This window comes from Equus asinus, chromosome 8 (assembly GCF_041296235.1).
Source record: "Equus asinus isolate D_3611 breed Donkey chromosome 8, EquAss-T2T_v2, whole genome shotgun sequence".
Taxonomy (NCBI): domain Eukaryota; kingdom Metazoa; phylum Chordata; class Mammalia; order Perissodactyla; family Equidae; genus Equus; species Equus asinus.
In genome coordinates, this window is record NC_091797.1 from 36,862,684 (window position 1) to 36,882,494 (window position 19,811).

Genomic DNA, 19,811 nt, shown 5'->3' on the forward strand with positions numbered 1-19,811 from the left:
CTATCACTTGGAGTATCCAAGTATCACTTGGAATAATACTGAACTAGGCAAAATCTTATTTTTTAAAAATTTTTTATTGTTTTCAGGATTTACTCTCTGTTGACCTTAATCTGAGGATCCTGAGATGTATGTAGTAGAGGTCAGTTTTATGTACATAAAAAGAATTATTTTTAGTTATTGCCAAAGGAAAGAGAGTGAGATGGTCAAGGCAGGGGTCAGGTGTCTGCACAAAGGAGCATCACAGGCAGAAGAACAATTTGGCATGGATGCTGTTCTGTTTTTCACCTGATACATTTTCTTGACATAAAGTTTCTGATCTATCATTTCCTTGTAATGATGACAAACTCTTCCTATCTTTCCTGCTGAGTTCATTTGAGTTAAAAATGCAAACATTGTAGAGGGAAACGATGAATAAAAATAAGGAACAGTCATTAAAACAATTTATCAGCATCAAAACATCTCGCCCCTTAAAGCCTCATGTTAATGAACTCATAGGATATTGCATGGAATATTCTCTACTATTATCAGTCTATAAAAATAACCCATATTAAGAGTCAGTAATCAAGCAAATAGGCACTGCAGTATGATCGAAAGACAAAGGGGTTTCATGCCCAATGATAAATTATATCATAGGTTCCTATTCAACGTAGTATAAGATTAAGTGGCCATTGAACATCGGCAAGATTTTGAAGGTTTAAATCGTGAGATGGACTTTCAGTAACAACTGGATATATGAAAGAAACAGGAGAAGGAGATAAGATAATTTTCATTGCTCAATAGCTTGGCTTCGTGTGCCACCTTACTCAGCCCCAGGATCCAAGACAAGCACACTCTATAAAGTCAGCTTTGGAAATAATGCAGTACAAGTGATTCATTTTGGGTCAGCCCCACATAATTAGAAATGTTCCTTGACTCACTCAGTCCCTTATTAATCTCTGTTTTCATAACGAATTGTTTCTCTATTTCCTATCAGCCAAAGGAAGGCATGTTATATATACATCATTAAATATTCTGTCTAAAGCACTTAGCACAGTGCCTGGCACACAGGACACACTCAATAATATAAATAATTTTTATTAGGAAATTGTTATTTCTAAAATGCTTTAATTGCAGGTACAATTTATGTAAATTGGCCATTAAAGTTTGTAGAGATGGTTACCCATTGCTTTCCACAATTTCCCATATTCACCTCACTGAGGACCTAATAGTAAAAATATGCTACCTTCATATAACCGAGCAGAAACTATATTATCATTTGATTGGATTAGCATGTACAGGAAAATCTAAGTATTTCCCTTCCCCAACAATAAGAGGCATATATATTTCCTGTGAAATAATTAATTTGGAACAACTTACAGCAATTTTTTGGCTGGGATACTGGCAAATTGATAAGTTGTTATACTCTTCAGAGAATGAGAAAATAATTGATTAAAATAGCGGCCAGAACTGAAAAGTGCTTCGGGTATTGATTATCCATTTTCACACTTTAATCCACTGTCTTCCATAACTTTCATTTCTTAAGACATCACTTATGTCACCTACCTTTAGTCATCAACATCTGAGGAAAAAAGTAGACAGTTATTGCTTCTGATGAGCCACTCCCTGATTTTCTCTGCATCCCCTTGTTATAACCTCCCCAAATTCGGAGGACGTAAATCTGCCCAATCCTCACCTCTAAGACCGCGCACTGAGTAGCTTCTGTTGTAGTCAGCATTGCATCTGATCTCAGGAAGATCGTGTATCTAATGAGTGAGCATTATGTCCCTCCCAGCAATGCCCTCAGCTCCACATGCACACACAAACACACACACGCACAAACAGAAGTATCCAAGGCTGTGCTGATTACATGATGGTATATTTAGCTTTCCTCTTTCTTGAAAAACAATGGATTATGAATATGTTATATTTCAGTTCTCATTCTGCATCCTTATCCTACCTCCCTCCCCCAGGAGACATGTTTTATTCTCACTGGAGAGTGTCAGGAAACAGTTTGCTTCTGTCTCTCAGGAATTGTCATGGACAGGTCTGTCTCCATTTGTTGGTGAATGCTAACAGAGTAAAAGAAGTAAATGTAAAAGACAAATAAATCAAAAGTTAAATATAATGAATAACCTATATTATTAGTAACTTCTAGCACACACTATATGATAATTCACCTTTTAATTTTTTGTTTGAATTAACCAAAACACTCATGAAATATTACTATGAAAACTATATACATAACTTTCATTCATATTATACTGAGGGTGTTAATATTTATTCTGATTATCATAAAAGATTCAATAAATCATAATAATCTAGTTACATGTTAGTTTGGGAAAGTACCTACTTGCTGCTATCAAAAGTAATCACAATAAAATGGACAGTCATATGTATATATTAGGATAGTGAAAAAACTATAAGATGCTGAATGCTTATTATTTATATGATATAAAAAGGTTGGTAAGATGCTGAATATCTATTACTGTAATGATGTAAAGGCAAAAGAGAAAGAATAGAGAAGAGGAAGGTGTCATTTGGATAGAAAATTCCCCTTATTGCAGCCCCCTTAAATGAAATATGCACAATATCCTCTTTGGAATTCCACATAAATAACTTATTGTTCCAATCTTATATATTGTGGTTGACACTTTTTGCTTTCAGTACTGCTGGATTAGAATCTGATTGCTTGAATATTATTAAAATGTAGTTCTTACTATTATCATTCTCTGAATCAGATGTAGAGCCAAGGGACTTTTATTAGGTCATCAGTACTGGACAATACAGTTATCTTCTCCAGCATTCTCCATCTCCTTAGTAACAGAATACTTAATTTATATACTGTGTCAAATGTAGTCAGTTGAAGGACATGTTTCTCAGCTTCTCTTGCAGCTAGCTGTATTCTACGACTCATTATATCCTATAAATGTAAACTGAAGTGCGTTGAGTTATCCAGAAGTTTTCTTAAAGGGAAGGAAAATGTCTTTTTTGACCATGCTCCATCCAGCCAGCTGAACTGGAACTCAATGAGATGCTGACTGAAGAGCTAATCTGTAGCTTTCACAACAAGGACAAGTGCCAAAGCTATCAGATATCAGAACAGAAAGATAGAAGGAGCCTATATTCCAGAAAAATTGGACTTTGAGAAATATAAACTTGTATTTTTTAAGAGGGATTGGCATGTTGGGATTTTTCATTGTATGGCCCAGAACTTAACCCTTAGAAACTGGGTAGCAACCTCTCAAGCAGGTGGTTCAATTTAATTGAGAAAACTACTACGATTGTGCGTACATTCTATTCTTGATACAGGAAGTTACATCTCCCCATAAGTCAGCACCAAAGAACCAATATGCTGATTAGGCCTTTCTAAAATAAGTACATTAATTTATATGATATTAAGTGATTTCTCTTAGTACTGAAGGAATGCTCAGGAAAATGATCAGTAGCAGGTTGAATTAATATGGGAAATTTTTGTTGAAGGACAGAAGGCAGAAAGCAAAAGGATGAGAGAAGAAAATAATGGCACATTCTCAGAGCTGCTGAATATGCTTGTGCATTGTACAAAGGTGCCTAATTAAGAGACATCTGGCTAAGAAATGTACTCTCATTGTCTTTTTTCCCTCCAACTGCTTTGCTGCATTCATTGATAAGTAGTTTTATCAATGTTGATTTTTATGCTGCAGTAGAGTCAATTAACATTCATTCATCTAATTATGCATTGAAATCTTTCTGATAATACAATTTTTAAAGTGTATTACATTTTATAGTTTTCAATGAAAAAGCATAATACTAATTGTAAAAAAAATACGTAATTCACATTACTAATTAACCAGTATATATTTATTTTGTGACATTGCTTGTTATAGCCCCAACGGATCATGACAATATTTTCCGGGTAAGCATTTGTGGACAAGTACCCAGCCACAGCCTGCCATATCCAAAAGCATGGAAGTCCATTAATTCACTACAGCTCTGTTGAAAGGCGTTTAGAAATTCTGTCATCCTGTTAAGTTTATTTTCCTGCCAAAGCTAGTGTGGAAAAAATTGAAGCTCTCTAACCCCATGCTGTCTTTGGAATATGACACTGAAAAGGAAAGAATACCTGGCCCACACACTATCACTCTCTCCTCCTATGCTTACAGCATAGTTAGTTAACCAATCCTAACACTCTCTTTTATTAAACTGAGTCATTCTCTCAGATTCCTCCCCAGAGGGTACATGAGATGAAGACTTTGACACCTCTTTCCAGGAATGAGGTAGACATAATCATTTTTATGGGTGTGCAGGAAGCCTCTGCAAATCCTATTTTGAGCTCAGTCCCTTGGAATTATCTCATTATCTCTAGCCTTAAAATATGTTTGTGGTAAATAGGAAAGAAGAATGAAAAGTTGAGGATTATAAGGATTTTGACATGTGATGCTTTGGAATACTTTTTTGTTTCATGGATTCATTTGATGTGCTAAGGTAGTCTTTTATTATTCTCTTTGCAGAATTTTCCATAACAGATACTATTCACTCTTAGGGTAGAGGTCAACTTTGGTCAGAATCAGTAGAATCTTTCCTCTAATTTATTTGACCCATTTAATGTAATGTAGTGATAGTTAGATGTTTGGTCTTTCTCACAGTGTGTATAACTTCTCTTTACAGGAGCATCATAGAGTTGAGTTAACTTTCCATAATAATCCCATATGGAATCAGTAGAAATATCCCTTTGGTCTAAAGTATAGTTCGTATCCAGTGTTTCCTTATGGATTTCTGTTTGGACCATCTACCCATTGTTGAAAATTTGGTATTGAAGCCCCCTACTATTATTGTTTTGTTGTCTATTTCTCTCTTCATATCGGTTGGTATTTGCTTAATGTATCTAGAAGTTCCAATAGTAAGTGTATAAATGTTTAATTGTTGTATCCTCTTGATGATATAACATCACCAAGATGGTATATAATAACATTTACCCCTTTATCATTATATATGGACCTCATTTTTCTCCTGTTACAGTTTTTTACTTAAAGTCTATTTTGTCTGATAATAAATATTGCTACCCCTGCTGTCTTTTAGTTCCCATTTGCATGGAATACATTTTCCATCCCTTCACTTTCAGCCTATGTCTGTCCTTAGAGCTGAAGTGAGTTTCTTCTAGGTAGCATATACTTGGTGTTGGGTCTTTTTATCCATGCAGTTACTGTATGCCTTTTGATTGGAGAATTTAATCCGTTTGCATCTAAAGTAATTAGTGAAAGGTAGGGACTTACTACTACCACCTGAGTTATTGTTTTCTGGCTCCTTTGTAGTTCTTCTTTTGCTTTCTTACTCTCTTGCTATCTTCCTTTGTGAATGATGATTTTCTATAGAGTTATAATTGGGTTCCTTTCTCTTTAACTTTTGTGTATCTACTGTTGGTTTTTGCATTTACCATGAGGTTTACTAAAACATCTTATAAAGGTCCATTTTAAGTTGATGACTTAACTTGGATTACATACAAAAGTTCTACCCTTTTTTTCCCCTTCCACTTTTTATTTATTCAATGTCCCAATTTATATCTTTTTATATTGTGTATCCATTAACAAATTATTGTAACTATAGTTATTTTTAATACTTTTGTACTTTAACTTTGATACTAGAGTTAAGTGATTGACATACCACCATATCACAGTATTAGAATATTCTGAATCTGACCATATACTTACCTTTACCAGTATGTCACATGTTTTCATGATATTAATTAACATCCTTTCATTTCAGCTTGAAGAACTGTATTTCAGCATTTCTTGTAAGGAAGCTCTAGTGTGATGAACATCCTAAATTTTTGTTTGTCTGGGAAAGTCATTGTCTCTCCTTAATCTCTGAATGGCAACTTTGCCAGGTAAAGTATTCTTGGTTGGGAGTTTTTTAACTTTCTTTCAGCTCTTTGAATATATCATTCCACTCTTTTTCCCAGCCTGCAAGGTTTCTAGGAGAAATCTGCTGATAGCCTTATGGGGATTCCCTTGTTTGTGAGGAATTCTCTTTTCTCTTTTTGTTTTTAAAATTCTCCCTTTGTATTTGACATGACAGTTTTATTATAGTGTATCTTGGAGAAGATCTTTTTGATTTGAAATTTGGAGAGAACCTATGAGCTTCATGAATTTGGATGACCAAATCTCTCCCCAGATTTGGGAATCTTTCAGCCATTATTACTTTAAATGATCTTTCTGCCTCTCACTCTTTTATCTTTCTGGGACTCCAATAATGCATAGATTGTTTTTCTTAATGATATCCCATAGTTCACATAGACTTTCTTCATTTTTTTCATTTTTTTCTTTGTTCTCCTCTTGATTGGATAATTTCAAAAAACCTGTCCCCTACTTCACAGATTCTTTCTCCTGCTTAATCTAGTCTCTTATTGATGCTCTCACCTGTATTTTTCATTTCAATCGTTATATTCTTCACCTATAAAATTTGTTTGACTCTATTTTATGATTTCTATCTCTCTGTTAAACTTCTTCTTTTGTTCATGTATTGTTTCCCTTATTTTGTTGATTGGCTGTCTGTATTTTCTTGTAGCTCACTGAACTTCATTAAAACTATTTTGAATTCTTTATCAGGCAAATAACAGACTTACATTTTTTTCAGGGTCGGTTACTGAAAGATTATTGTGTTGTTTTGATGGTGTCATATATATATATATTTTATTTTTCATGTTATTTGAAGTCTTGTATTGCTGCCTTGCATTTGAAGGAGCATTCATCCCCTCCAGTCCTTACTGGCTGGATTTTGGAGAGAAATGCCTTTTATCAGCCCTGTTAGGGATTCTGACACTTTCTTAGACCTTTGCTGTAGATATACCAGCTCCATACTTCTAGTTGCCTCCTGTGGAGAGGGATTCTTGAGTTTCTATGCCTTCTCTTGATCCTACAAATCCAGGCTGAGTGCTGACATTCTCTGTTTGCTTTCCCTAGGGTGTTGCTGAATGCTCAAGTTTGTATGCTTTTTCCCAATCTTGCAGAGTCCAGCTGGCTTTCCACTATGGTCACTAGCTGTCTGCAAAGGCTCACATGTATTGACTCCCAGGGTGCAGGGGAAGCTGCACACTGGGTAGAAAGTTGTATGAGTGAGGCACAGGGAGCATTTGGGGTACCCATGGGCTAGTAGAGAGATCCATAAGTAAGTCATCCACAGTGAATCATGGGCAGGCTTCCTGATGGAGTCCAAGATGTGATTAGTAAGATCCACATCTCTTTGATGCCCTTCAAGAGCCCTGGTGGCTATTCTCCCAACTGCTCCGCACTCCCCTGCCATGCAACCCACCTCAGTATTCTGAACGGGGTGAGAATGAAGTGCTTTTCTTTAGCAGCATCCTGCACAGTTGAGGCAGCTGGGTGTTCACTCAAATGCTCTCATTTTCCTTCTTGTGAGAAATCTCAAGCCAAGAAGGTCTTTCTTGGCACTAAGTTGTGTTTTCTTCAGAGAGAGGTGATATAGGTAAAATGAAACTATTTTCTTACCCTCTTTAATGCATCCAACCTTGGAATTTTTTGCTCCAACACTATGTCAGAAGTTTTCTGCTGGATTCTCATATTTCCTCAAAGATACTCTCATTCATGGGCAATCATCAAAATCAGTCTTCTTTGGAAGAAAGATGTTAGAAAACTACTATTTCAATGTTTTGATGATGTCCCATTTTGTTCATACATGTTTTTCTGGTTTTCTTTAGTTGTTTGTCCATGTTTTCCTTTAGCTCTGTGAACATATTTAAGACATTTACTTTAAAGTCTTTGTCTAGAAAGTCTGATGTCTGGATTTCCTCAGGGACAATTTCTACTTATTTTGTTCCATTGAATGGGCCATATTTTGCTGTGTCTTTGTATGCCTTGTGATTTTTTTGCTGAAAATTTGATATTTTAATATTATAATTCTAAAAATCAGATTCTACCCCTTACCCAGGTAGGTTGGTTTTTTGTTACTGTTGAAGGCTATCATAGACCTTTTATTTAGGTACTTTTCTAAACTATTTTTGGAAAGAATATAGTCCTTGTTATGTGTGGTCACTAAAGTCTCTGTTCTTTTAGCTCACATATAGTTAATCTTTTAAGAGAGATTTCCTTGAATGCCAGAAACTAAAACAACAACAAAATCAAAAAAAGGAAAAAAGGGGCCAGCCTGGTGGCACAGTGGTTAAGTTTGCAAGTTTCACTTTGGCAGCCAAGGGTTCCCTGGTTTGGATCCTGGGTGTAAACCTACGCCCCACTTGTCAGGCTGAGCTGTGGCAGGCATCCCACATAAAATAGATGGGCATGGATGTTAACTCAGGGCCAGTCTTCCTCAGCAAAAAGAGGAGCATTGGCAGTAGATGTTAGCTCAGGGCTAATCTTACACACACACATGCACACACACACACACACAAAAAAAAATTATTAGAAAAAAACACTTCTCCCAGTACTTGCAGACTGGCTCTGTGCTGAAACACTCCTTCAACATTTAGCCAGGCTTGCACTGAGTTGAGGGATCAGTCCAATGTAACAGATTATGGTGTTCTCCAGTCTTCTCTGACTGTATGCCTTGGCCTGAGCATCTGCTTGGCTTTCTAAATTCCTCCATTTTCTTAGTCAGTTTGAGATGTTTAAAAAAATTATCATAGACTGGGTGGCTTAACACTAAAATTTCTCTCTAACAATTCTGGAGTCTGGAAGTCTAAGATCTGAGTGGCAGAATGGTTGGGTTCTGGGGAAACTCCTCTTCTAGTTTGCAGAGAGCTGACTTCTTATGTTCTCATGCAGTAAAAATAGATCAAGAGAGTTCTTTGGAGTCCCTTTTATAAGGGCACTAATCTCATACATGAGGGTTCTGCCCTCAAGTACTAATTACCTCCCAGTGGGCCCATGTCCTAATACCATCACATTGGGAATTAGGATATCAACATTTAAGTTTTGGAAGAACCCAAACATTTAGTCCACTATATCCATATACATGGATGCTTTTGACCATCCTAATTTTCCAAAGATTATCCTCCAACTTTTGCTCCTGGGCTTTAGGCAATCTATCATATGTCTCAATGAGTAATCTTTTGCCACAGACATCTGCAGTTTGTTAGTTTGCCTTGCCACATTTATGAGCAATACAAGCCATTTTTCCAACCTGTTTTCTGAGTTAGGTGAAACAAAGATGAGCATGTTGCATCAGTCCTTCATGTAACTCCCAGACAGGTTAAAACAGACACTATAATTTGCGAAGGTCTACTCTTCTCCCTCCAGTATCAGGGACCAGGGTACCATATGGGAGACTCCATCATCCAACACTTTAAGATAACTTCTGTGTCCAAGAGTGGGTGAAACAAGGACAAGTAAAGACATCACAAAACTTTCCTAGCTTTTGTAAGTTGCCTTTTTCTTGGTTCAGCATTTATTTTGTTGTTGTCAATCTTTGACTGTTTTCTAGAGTTCTGATAACATTGATTCTGATAGTTTCTGCTTGCTTTTTGATGTTTCTGTGGCAGAATAAGCACTTGGAGCTAATTATTCCACTATTTTGGTGACCTCACTACTAATTGGTTTTTATTTTTATCTTTTTTATTCAACACACTTTCCTTCATTTTTCTCTTTCCTTTCATGAGTTTTGCCAAATTTTATGATTCTTTGTTTCCTTCTCGTGGTGTACGCATTAAATAGCCTTCATATATGTTTACTAAGAGTTACTCACAAACTATAATGAGCCCTTATAAACATTTTTTTCTATAAACTGAGAGAAGAAATTAGAACGTTTAACATATTTTTACTCATTCTTCCCTAAGTTTCATTCTCTATTTTTTAATAATTCATAATTTTGTTATTTTGTTCCCAAACTTAGTTAAGTTTAACCTATTCAAGAAGGATTATTAACTTAATTTCAGCTGCATATGAAAATGTCTTTATTCTTAATCCTTCATTGCCATTTGTGTATATGATGTACATCATTTTCCCATATTTGTATATAATGTCTGCTTTCAGTTTGTTTTTAGGTTTGATGTAATGAACTGAGTCCAGTTTCAGGATTCTCCAAAGTGATAAGTGAGAGAAAGGTTTCCTGTGTACTCCTCAGTTTGGGTCCCAGAAATTTCATGATTACTCTCCATAAAATCCATATTCTTTGCATGTTTGTTTGCTTACTTGCTACTTTTACTATGGACAACTGATAGAATGGCTAAAGGGAAGTTGATTGAACAATATCTCCCTTTTTTTCTTTTACTTATAATCTCACAAGATGCTTTTGAGAAAAAAAGATGGTGGATTTCTAGAACAAAATGAAACAATTTGAAAGAACTGAGCAATAATTAATTATTAATCACTTCTTGTATGGTCTATTTTATGTCACCATGTGTTTTAACAGTTCTCTGTAGGTACAGCATAGTTTTACTTTACTCCTGGAGACATATAGCTGTTTCTTTCCCCCACCTCCTTCCGCTATGACACACACCCTCATACTCCATCTTCAGGGACAATTTCTCTCAACTGTATTTCTGATTTTAATTTATTCTTACTATCTGACATCTATATTTTCATATGTGTGTCTCTCCTTTGTATGAGTAGGGTGATGATGATAATTAATGAGAATTTGGCGGGTGATTTCATATGGTTGGCTTCTCTGACCAGCTGCAGCTTGATAAGATCCTCTTTTGTGCTTGTGTCAATCTCCTACCTCTTGACACTGGTAGGCAACACAGCAATCATCTTGATTTCCTGTCTGGATCCCATGCTTCACACACACTTGTATTATTTTTTTTACCAGCCTCTCCTTCATTGAAATCTGCTTTACCACCAGCATTGTTCCCCAGCTGTGGTGGAGTCTCCACAGTTCAGCAAAGACAATGACTCCCATGGGTTGTCGCATTCAACCCTATGTTTCCCTGGAACTGGGGTCTGCTGAATGTGTTCTCCTAGCTGTCATGCTATTTGATTGTTATGCTGCTGTTTTCTGACTACTCCATTATGCCACAGTTACGCAATCTTGACTTTGTCAGTCTCTTGCAGGAATGGCATGGTTGAGTGGAGTAGGCAACAGCCTAATTTAGGGCACTATCATCCTTCAGCTGCCCCTTGTGGAAACCATAGGACTTACCACTTCATCTGTGAAGTACCTGCCATGGTCAACTGGCTTATGTAGACATTCACGCCGACGAGGTGCAGCTCTTCATGGCGTCCTTGGTACTATTCCTCCTCTCTCTGACACTCATCTTAATCTCATATGGGTGCACTGTCCAAGCAGTAATGAGGATCAGGTCAACTCAAGCCTTGTGTAAAGCCCTTGGCCCTTGAAGGTCCCACCTGTTGGTAGTTTCTGTCTTCTATGGGACCATCACACCTGTCTACATCCAGCCCAACAGTTCCTATGCCCCTAGTCAAGGAAAGTTCATAACTCTTTTGTATACTGTTGTAGCTCCTACACTCAACCCTCTCATTTACACACTGAGAAACAAAGATGTAAAGCGGGCTTTGAAGAGGGAGGTATGAAAAGATCAGAGCACAGTAGAGTGAGAAATTCTAATGAGGTAAAACTTAACTAAGGTGGAAGTGCTAAAGGACAGACACCAGGAGGCATTATTCAGAGACATCTGACACATATGCTGCAAAATCAAACTCACAAGACTTTTAAAGAATCCATAAGCAACTGAAATTGCTTTCTTTCATCTCCCCTCTTAATATAATCAAAATAACCTGTCTATACAGACATTTGTTATCCATCAGCCAATCAGTTGACCCGATAAAGTACAAACATGACTTATTGTTTCCAAAACCTCTGCAGCTATTTTTTTTCCCTCTTTGCCCTTTCTCTTATATAAATCTTGGCTTTGCTGCATTAAATGAAGTTAATCTATTGCTTTATCTGTCTTGTATAAATGAACAATGTGCCACTAATTAGCTAGCTGTCTTTGAGTTAATCTTTAGTAGTTTATACCTGGAGGTTCCCTGAAATATTGCCCATCTGGACACCAGCTTTGGACCAACAGAAACATGCAGCCTGAAAGTTCACCTCACCTGCACTGGACTCCTTTACTTTGCAACTCACCCTCCTCCCTTGGCTGCTCGGGTAAGTCTCATGGTTGAGCTTTTTTTGGTTCTTATGTTCTATGTCTGATTCTTTGTCAAGTTAGATTTTCATTGATATTTTGATTGTCCAGAGCCAGTTGTGTCCACACAGGTCCCAGTAGTAGTGGATATTCAGTTTTGATTTTTACGCTTGGATTATTAAGCAATTTCTGTTACGTGACAGTTCTTAGGAATCCAGTCCCTTACAGATGAAAAGTGACAGGGTGTTTGAATCTAATTTATTTGATGAGTTTGTGTGGACATGTGTATGCGTGGATGTGTGTGTGTGTGTGCATGTTTGTTGGAGGATTCTAATATTTCTAGCAATTGTATTTTCTGACGCTGTCAATGAAAGATTGAGAGGTTTTTAGTTTTTCTGATTTTGTTGGAATCCTCTTGGTGCATTTTGTGTTTGCACCAGTATGAGTGTTCCTAGCTCTAAAGGACAGAACTCTCTTTCTCCTCCAAACACTCTGAACTGTTAAATAAATATCCATTGCAGGCATAATAATTGTCAGTGTCTCAAAAAATGGAATTTGTATACCAAAGGTAATCTTAATAAGCCACACTCTCCTTCAGGTGTTTTTGGCTTTAAAATAAAATTGTATGCTTAAGGAGAGTCTTAAAATAAAAGGATACTGAATCCCTAGCTTCTCACACTCAGACTTCTTTGATTGGGTTGCTAAAACTTTTAAATGATTAAAGAATTTGAAATCAATATTCCTTCAAGATTCTAAATAGGCTAAGTAAAGCAGACAGAAAAAACATGCCACTGCAAATTGGACAAATTCATTCAGGAAAATGAGAGTTTCTATAGTGGTATAAATCAAGATTTAATATTTCCTAAACCTTAAACAAGGTAATCTTTTAAGGGAAAACTGATGTAAACCAATGTCATGATGTTAGGAATATAAACACTGAAAAAGGAGAATGCCTTACAAAATTCAAAAGGGAATCCCAATAACACTAAGATTTCTCATCAATGAGACCTCTGGAGAGATCTAATGATACTTAACTATATGTTTTTATTGTTTTTAATATATATGAATACTTCAGTTTCTACTTTAAATCACATTCTATCACATTTACTTATCTAATTTTCTGTGATGAACATGGGACTGAATAACTTTTTTTGAATTATTGATTTCATGTTCTTTGGATAAATACTTAGTTGTAAAATAGCTGGATCATATGGTATTTCTATATTTAACTTTTTGAGAAATCTCCATATTGTTTTCCATAGTGGCTGCACCAGTTTGCATTGACATCAGCAGTGTATGAGAGTTCCCTTTTCTCCACATCCTCTCCAATACGTATTATTTCTTGTCTTGTTAATTATAGCCATTCTGATGGGTGTGAGGTGGTATCTCATTGTAGTTTTGATTTCCATTTCCTTAATAATTACTGATGTTTAACATATTTTCATGTGCCTGTTGGCCATCTGCATATCTTCTTTGTAAAAATGTCTGTTCCTTTCACCTGCCCATTCTTTTGGCGTGTTGTTCATTTTTCTGTTGTTGAGTTGCATCCGTTCTTTATTTAAAACAAAGTTAATGGACTTGCACTTCCTGATTTCCAAGCTTACTACAAAGATATGGTAATTAAGACAATGTAGTGTTGTCTTAATATTATGCTTACAGATCAAGGGAACAGAATTTAGAGTCCAGCAATAAACATTTATAATCAATTGATTTTTGAAAAATATGTCAAGATAATTCAATAGAGAAGTAATAGTCTTTTCAATATGTGAATTTTCCCATCAAAAACGTTGATCTCAGATCCTTCCCTTTACCACACACAAAAATTAACTTAAAATGGGTTACATATTAAAGCTAAAACCATAAAAATGTTTGAGGAAAACCTAAGGGTGCTCTTCAAGAGTTGATTAAAGACAAGTAAACAAAGATTTTGAATATACAACACCAAAAGCATGATAGAAAAAACAATTGATAAGTTGGACTGAGTACATAATCAGTGATAAGGAATAATAATATTATAACATTAATATAGAAACAACTAGCACTTCTTGAAAGCCTGAGAACTAAATTTTCCAATATGCTCTTGCCTCCAAGGGTCTGGAAGGGAGAAGTGAGGTAGAGCCTCTTTCTAACTGGTAGTGACAACAGGTGTGTTCTGGAGATTTGCCTCATCTTGTGATTACTCATTTCAGATTTCAAAGGAGGTGTGGTCAGGAGCAGTTTTCTTTAGGTCCTGACTTTTAAGGGCAGGAGCCAATCTCAGGCCCTCAGAAACTGAGTAGTTATCTCCCAGTTTTATTTATTCCAGCACTTTTGATAATTTTGTAAATGCCTAATTCATTCCCTGAAATACCTAGAATGGACTTTCTTACTCTATGAATCTTGACTGAACCATAATTTAAATAAAAAGCAGTAAAAAAAGAGAAATATCAGTAATGAGAGGCACTGGGAAGTTTTTAAGGCCTTGCTTTTTCTCTGAAATTTGTAGTTTGATGAGAGTTGTACAACCTTGTCTTCTGTCTATGCTGGCTCACTTGGAAAGTAAAGCTGACTTGGTACAGGTCTAATTTCCATGATTTGGTCACCTTATAGAAGTCAGAACTGACTTCGGAGGAGGCTGAATGTTAGTATAAATGAGTGTCAGCTTATCTTTCTATCATGACAGTAATGACTTTATCCATCTGTTCTACCATAGTATCAGTATTACCTTAGTAAGTATTTGTTACATAATAATTGCTTCAAATATTTGTCAAATACATGATTCAACAGTGTGTATTCTGAAGACAATATATGCAATATTCTTTGAAAGACTGATTGGTCATTTAAGTATTATTTTTTGTGAAGTGTCTGTATAAATAGCATCATTCTATTCCATATATATACTTACACAGAGAGACATACAGAGTGGGAGACAGAGAGGAGACAAAGCGGCAAGAGACACTTTTCGTTAAGGAAGTTTTTATTTTACTTTATTAAGGAATGAATAAATATATCATCATTATTTATAACATTTAATAAGCATTCAATAGGTTGACCATATGAATAATTATAACAATAATACTAGGAAAGCTATCATTTAATTAAATTGACTACATGCTATAAAATTTATTTTAGTTCATGACTTCTATTATTCCCACATTAAGCATGAGGAAAGATAATTTGTCTCGGGTAGCACTAATGAGCTGAAGAATCAGCACTTGAAAAATGGATTATCGAATGCCAATGCATTTTGAGAATGACAAACCAAATGTTGGCACCAATAAATTGAAGTCGTCTAAATGAACCACCCATTAGTTCATAAGTCCCCAAACAATTTTAAATAACTGATTATTCTACTAGGTGATGGGCAATACAAATGACCATAAAATACAGACTTTGACTTGCAGTGCTTAAAATAGAGCCATCTAAGGCATGACTGTGAAGAATATTCAAGAAAATATCTCACTCCAAACTTGGTTTCCACAGTAATGATTGGGAACCAGTTCTGAAAATGTAAACTAATTTAATGATGAATATATGTAAAATTTTAACGTAGAAATGTATATTTATTTTAGAAAAAAATGTTTAATTTTTCAAAGTAAAAAATCAGTTATTTTCTGAATAGTCAATATTGGAACTATCATGGCATATTTCCCTTTTACATCTGAAAGGGAAATTGAAAATTTCCTCCTTTTAAATAGTGAAAGATTCGTCATAATAACAAAATTATTTACATCTCTAAAAATTCACAAAAAAGATTCAACATTAATTTATTGATTTATAGTCACTCTGGAGAACCGTCTCTGAGTTAGACATTAAATATTATTTAAGTAATCAGCTTATACTATTTGACATGAATTTTTAATAGTTTTATAAAGTATAATATGCCTAAAGAAGAAAACACTAAACATAATTGAATTATGACAAAGTGAAAACAAGAATACATGCAACCACTTCCCAAATGAAAAACTAGACTATTACCCAGTCTTCGGAGACCCCTCATGCCCATTCGTTCACTATTTCCTCCCTAAAGGTAATCACCACCCAATGTTTGAAAACAAAATTTGTTTTACCTGTTTTTGAACTTTGCACAGATTGAGTCATGTCATACATGCTCTTTTCATTCAACCTGTTTGTGAGATTTATCCAGGGCATTGCATGTAGCAGTACTTCATTTCAGGGCTGTATAGTGTTCTAGATTATGAATATACTACATTTTATTAATCTATTTTACTATTGATGAATATTTGGTAATTTCTATTCGCCTTTATTATTAACATTGTGAGAGGTTTATAACGGAGCTGGCTATGCATATGTGCGGGCTGGGCTATAAGGGATATCTCTGTACCTTTCTCTCAGTTTACTGTGAACCTAAAACTGCTCTTAAAACACAAATCTTTGAGAAAAAAAAAAGATGATAGACATTTTATCACATCTTCAAGCAGCTCATATTCTTTGGGAGAAAAGAACTATATGTCCACTGCTCAAATATATTTGGAAAGGACAAGTTATATATCACTATTACTAAAATGACCTATTGCATTACAATCTTTGAGTGTAGATGTTTTCTCCCGTTTTTCTGCTGTAAATTCACTCAGATGACTATTCAGTCTATTTTTTCTCCTCTTTTCCCAATGTAAACACCATAATTTTCACAAGAAGGTAAGAAAACAATGGTTATAATTTAATGAGATGCATTGCTGGTAGGAACGTCCTTTCATATATTTGGCTATTTTCACAGTACATGCAAGAGACTCTTAATTGTGCCAAGCCCAGATACTTTTGCCTAGAGGTAGGCTTTTCATCCAGCAGCCATTACATAAAATGTGGAATCTGTAAAACATGATATTGAAGATGTCTATCCTGTGGACAGAAGCTATATGATTTCTTGCCTTTCCATTCAAAGAAAAATTTCTACTTTTCCATTTGGCCTGCTGAAAATAGATATTATAATGCTGATAAAGATGATTGAGCACCAATAATAAAATATATACTGATTGGACCACAAGATGTTTTTATATTAAAGGCTGTTACTTGAGAAACATAAAAGTTCTTTATATATTGGCCATAAGGAAAAACTTACATAGGATGAGGTGCAGAGTTAAAGAAATATGCTAAAAGAGGCTGCTGGCAGGACTGGATAATAGTCAGAGACATTGCACAGAGCTTTCTATATGTGCACTTCTTTTTCTCCAGAACAGTGTAGATTTCCACAGCATGCTCTTGGCTCCCTGAGGATGCCCCATCCTAATATTGGTTAAAATTAGTTTAGATGTACAACAGCTGCATTGACAACATAAAAAAAAAAGGAATATGAAAGGAAAAAATGAAGTTTCTTCTTATCTATAAGTGCATTCTGCTAATTTTGTAACAATTTAGTCATTTTAAGCAGTTATCTTTCTGCTTTAAGACTTCCAAACAAGTCTCAAGATTATTCCCTGAATCATAAGTTTTAATGGGCCATGTGATAGGAAATCATATTTGGCTATTAATTTTAAAACTTCATTAGAAAAAACCACATAGTAACAAAAATACAATTATTTTACTAAAATCTATGAATATTATCTATTTTTAGAGCTCTGTTTCATTATTTTGGGGGAGAATAATCAAAATTTTACTTCCTGTGAAATACATGGATAATAATAGTAACAACAAGCCATTATTATTTGAGAGTGAGAGGAGTGATGGCAGTTGGCCATAGGCAGTCTGAGAGTCTGGAATTTGAATTGTAAGAGGACTACATTCACCTAAGACATGTTCCACCCTTGCTCTTGTTCTCTCCCCAGTAGCTTCTTTACTGCTCCCTTAACATCCTTATTTCTCAAGGTGTAGATAAGAGGGTTGAGCATTGGAGTTAGAAGTCCATAGAAGAGTGCAAGAAGCTTGCCCTTCAATTTGGCTGAGTTGCTCTTGGGTGCCATATATGCATAACCACTAATGGCTGAGCCATAGAACATAATGACCACCAGCAGATGAGACCCACATGTGTTGAAGGCCTTCTTGCGACCCTCAGAAGATTGGATCCTTACTACTGCTCTGACAATGTTAATGTAAGAAAATAGAATCAATCCAACTGGGATAACTTTTATGACCACCACAGCTGCATACATCTCCACTTCATTAATCCATGTATCAACACATGATAATTGAAGCATGGCAGGTACTTCACAGAAAAAATTCTCCACCTGATATTGACCACAACGAGGTAATAAGAAAGTCAACACTGTTTGCACCAAGGAGTTGCTGAAACCTGTTACCCAAGCCACTGTTGCCAGTTGTTGGCATAGCCAAGAATGCATGATAACTGTGTATTGGAGAGGCTGGCAGATAGCTACATAACGATCAAAGGCCATTACTGAGAGAAGTACACATTCAGTGGATCCTAAACCAAGGAAGATAAAAAATTGAGCTACACATCCTATGTAGCTTATGTTTCTTTTGTGGCTCTGTATATTTACCAGCATCTGGGGGACAGTGGAGGTAGTACAGCAGAGGTCCAAAAAAGAGAGATTAGCCAAAAAGAAATACATGGGGGTATGGAGTCTGAGATCAAGGCGCGACAAGATAATTATGGCTGAATTCCCAAAGAGGGTCAATATATAGAAGATGGAGATGACTACAAAAAGAACCATTTCTAGTCTGGGCCATTCAGAGAAGCCCAATAGAACAAAGCCATTGAAGTGATGAAAGGTGTTATTGAATCTTCTCATTGCTGTGACACTACTTGCAGGGAACACCACAGTCCGAATTTTGGGAGCCCGATTATCCTGTGCTTAGAACTTCTCCTGGTTCACATACCTGTATGCAACCTAGGAACTGGATAGGGGATGCTGAAACAAATCATTAATATATTTCCTTTTATTCCTTCAGCAAGAAAAGTGAGAATTAACAACTCTCTCTATTTTAACAACCATATTTTGATCTATGACTTTCATTTAGTAAACTCAGAGTTTACTAAATAGAGGTTATAAAAGTAAAGATAGTAAAGACTTATTACAAAAGATTTGTTACAAAAAGAAGGTGTTGGATCCGTTAAGATTGAGAGAAACTGAAACTTTATTGGAGCTTCATTAAATCTCTAATCTACTCGTGTGTTCTAACTTCATTCCCTTCAATTCAATTTGTTTTCTTGCTACTTTTTAATGCATTTCTATTATAGCAGATTAAAAAGATGACCTTTGAAAGATATTAACAGTTAAAGAAAGTAAATTCTTCTCTCTGCTTACTGTATTTCTCCTTTCTGCTTATTCTAATTAAGTTAATATGAGTAAAACTCCTAGTGCCAAAGGCAGTACACTCACGGAATAGATTTACTATGATATTTATCCAAGGGATAATTTGCAAGAGTTAACATAGCTAAGACTCATAGCCCCAAAGTTTTCACTTATTTCTCTTATGTCAAAAACACATTTATATTTATATCAGAGAATATACAATTATATCAAATAACATGATTTTTTAAAAGTTTGTGGTTTCCATGGATGGTCTCACTCTCCCCACAATTTAGCCATGTATGAAGTATACCAAAAAAATCTCAAAACAGGCTTTCATGTAATGAAACTTAATTATCATGTAATCTGTCTTCTGGAAAATATGCTTACACAATGGATTTTATGTAGCAAAATGAAAAGAACGATGAAGAATATTACAGAAATTCCCTGGTGTGAGTCCTGGATGTGATCATTTATATATACACACACACTGTATGCTTCATTTTCCTTATGTAGAAAACAAATGCATCATTTAAGTAAGAATATCTTATTAAAACTGAACTATGTACAATGCATCACGTACATATAAGTATCACTATTAAAATAACAATAAAAACAATCATCCT

At 35.4% G+C, this 19,811-nt stretch overlaps 1 protein-coding gene and 1 pseudogene across 1 annotated transcript; one reads left to right on the forward strand and one right to left on the reverse strand.

Moving 5' to 3' along the window:
- Positions 1-10,527: 10,527 nt before the first annotated feature.
- Positions 10,528-11,465, forward strand: LOC106843481 (olfactory receptor 2G3-like; annotated as a pseudogene).
- A 6,256-nt stretch (positions 11,466-17,721) lies between these two features.
- Positions 17,722-18,684, reverse strand: LOC106843482 (putative olfactory receptor 2B8). The gene has a single exon (XM_014860514.3). The coding sequence runs from the start codon at positions 18,682-18,684 to the stop codon at positions 17,722-17,724; it is 963 nt and encodes a 320-aa protein (XP_014716000.2).
- Between the last annotated feature and the right edge of the window lie 1,127 nt (positions 18,685-19,811).

What these genes read in the sequence shown, in the direction of transcription:
- LOC106843482 (XM_014860514.3), bottom strand. Translation starts at nt 18,684, where the DNA reads ATGAGAAGATTCAATAACACCTTTCATCACTTCAATGGCTTTGTTCTA.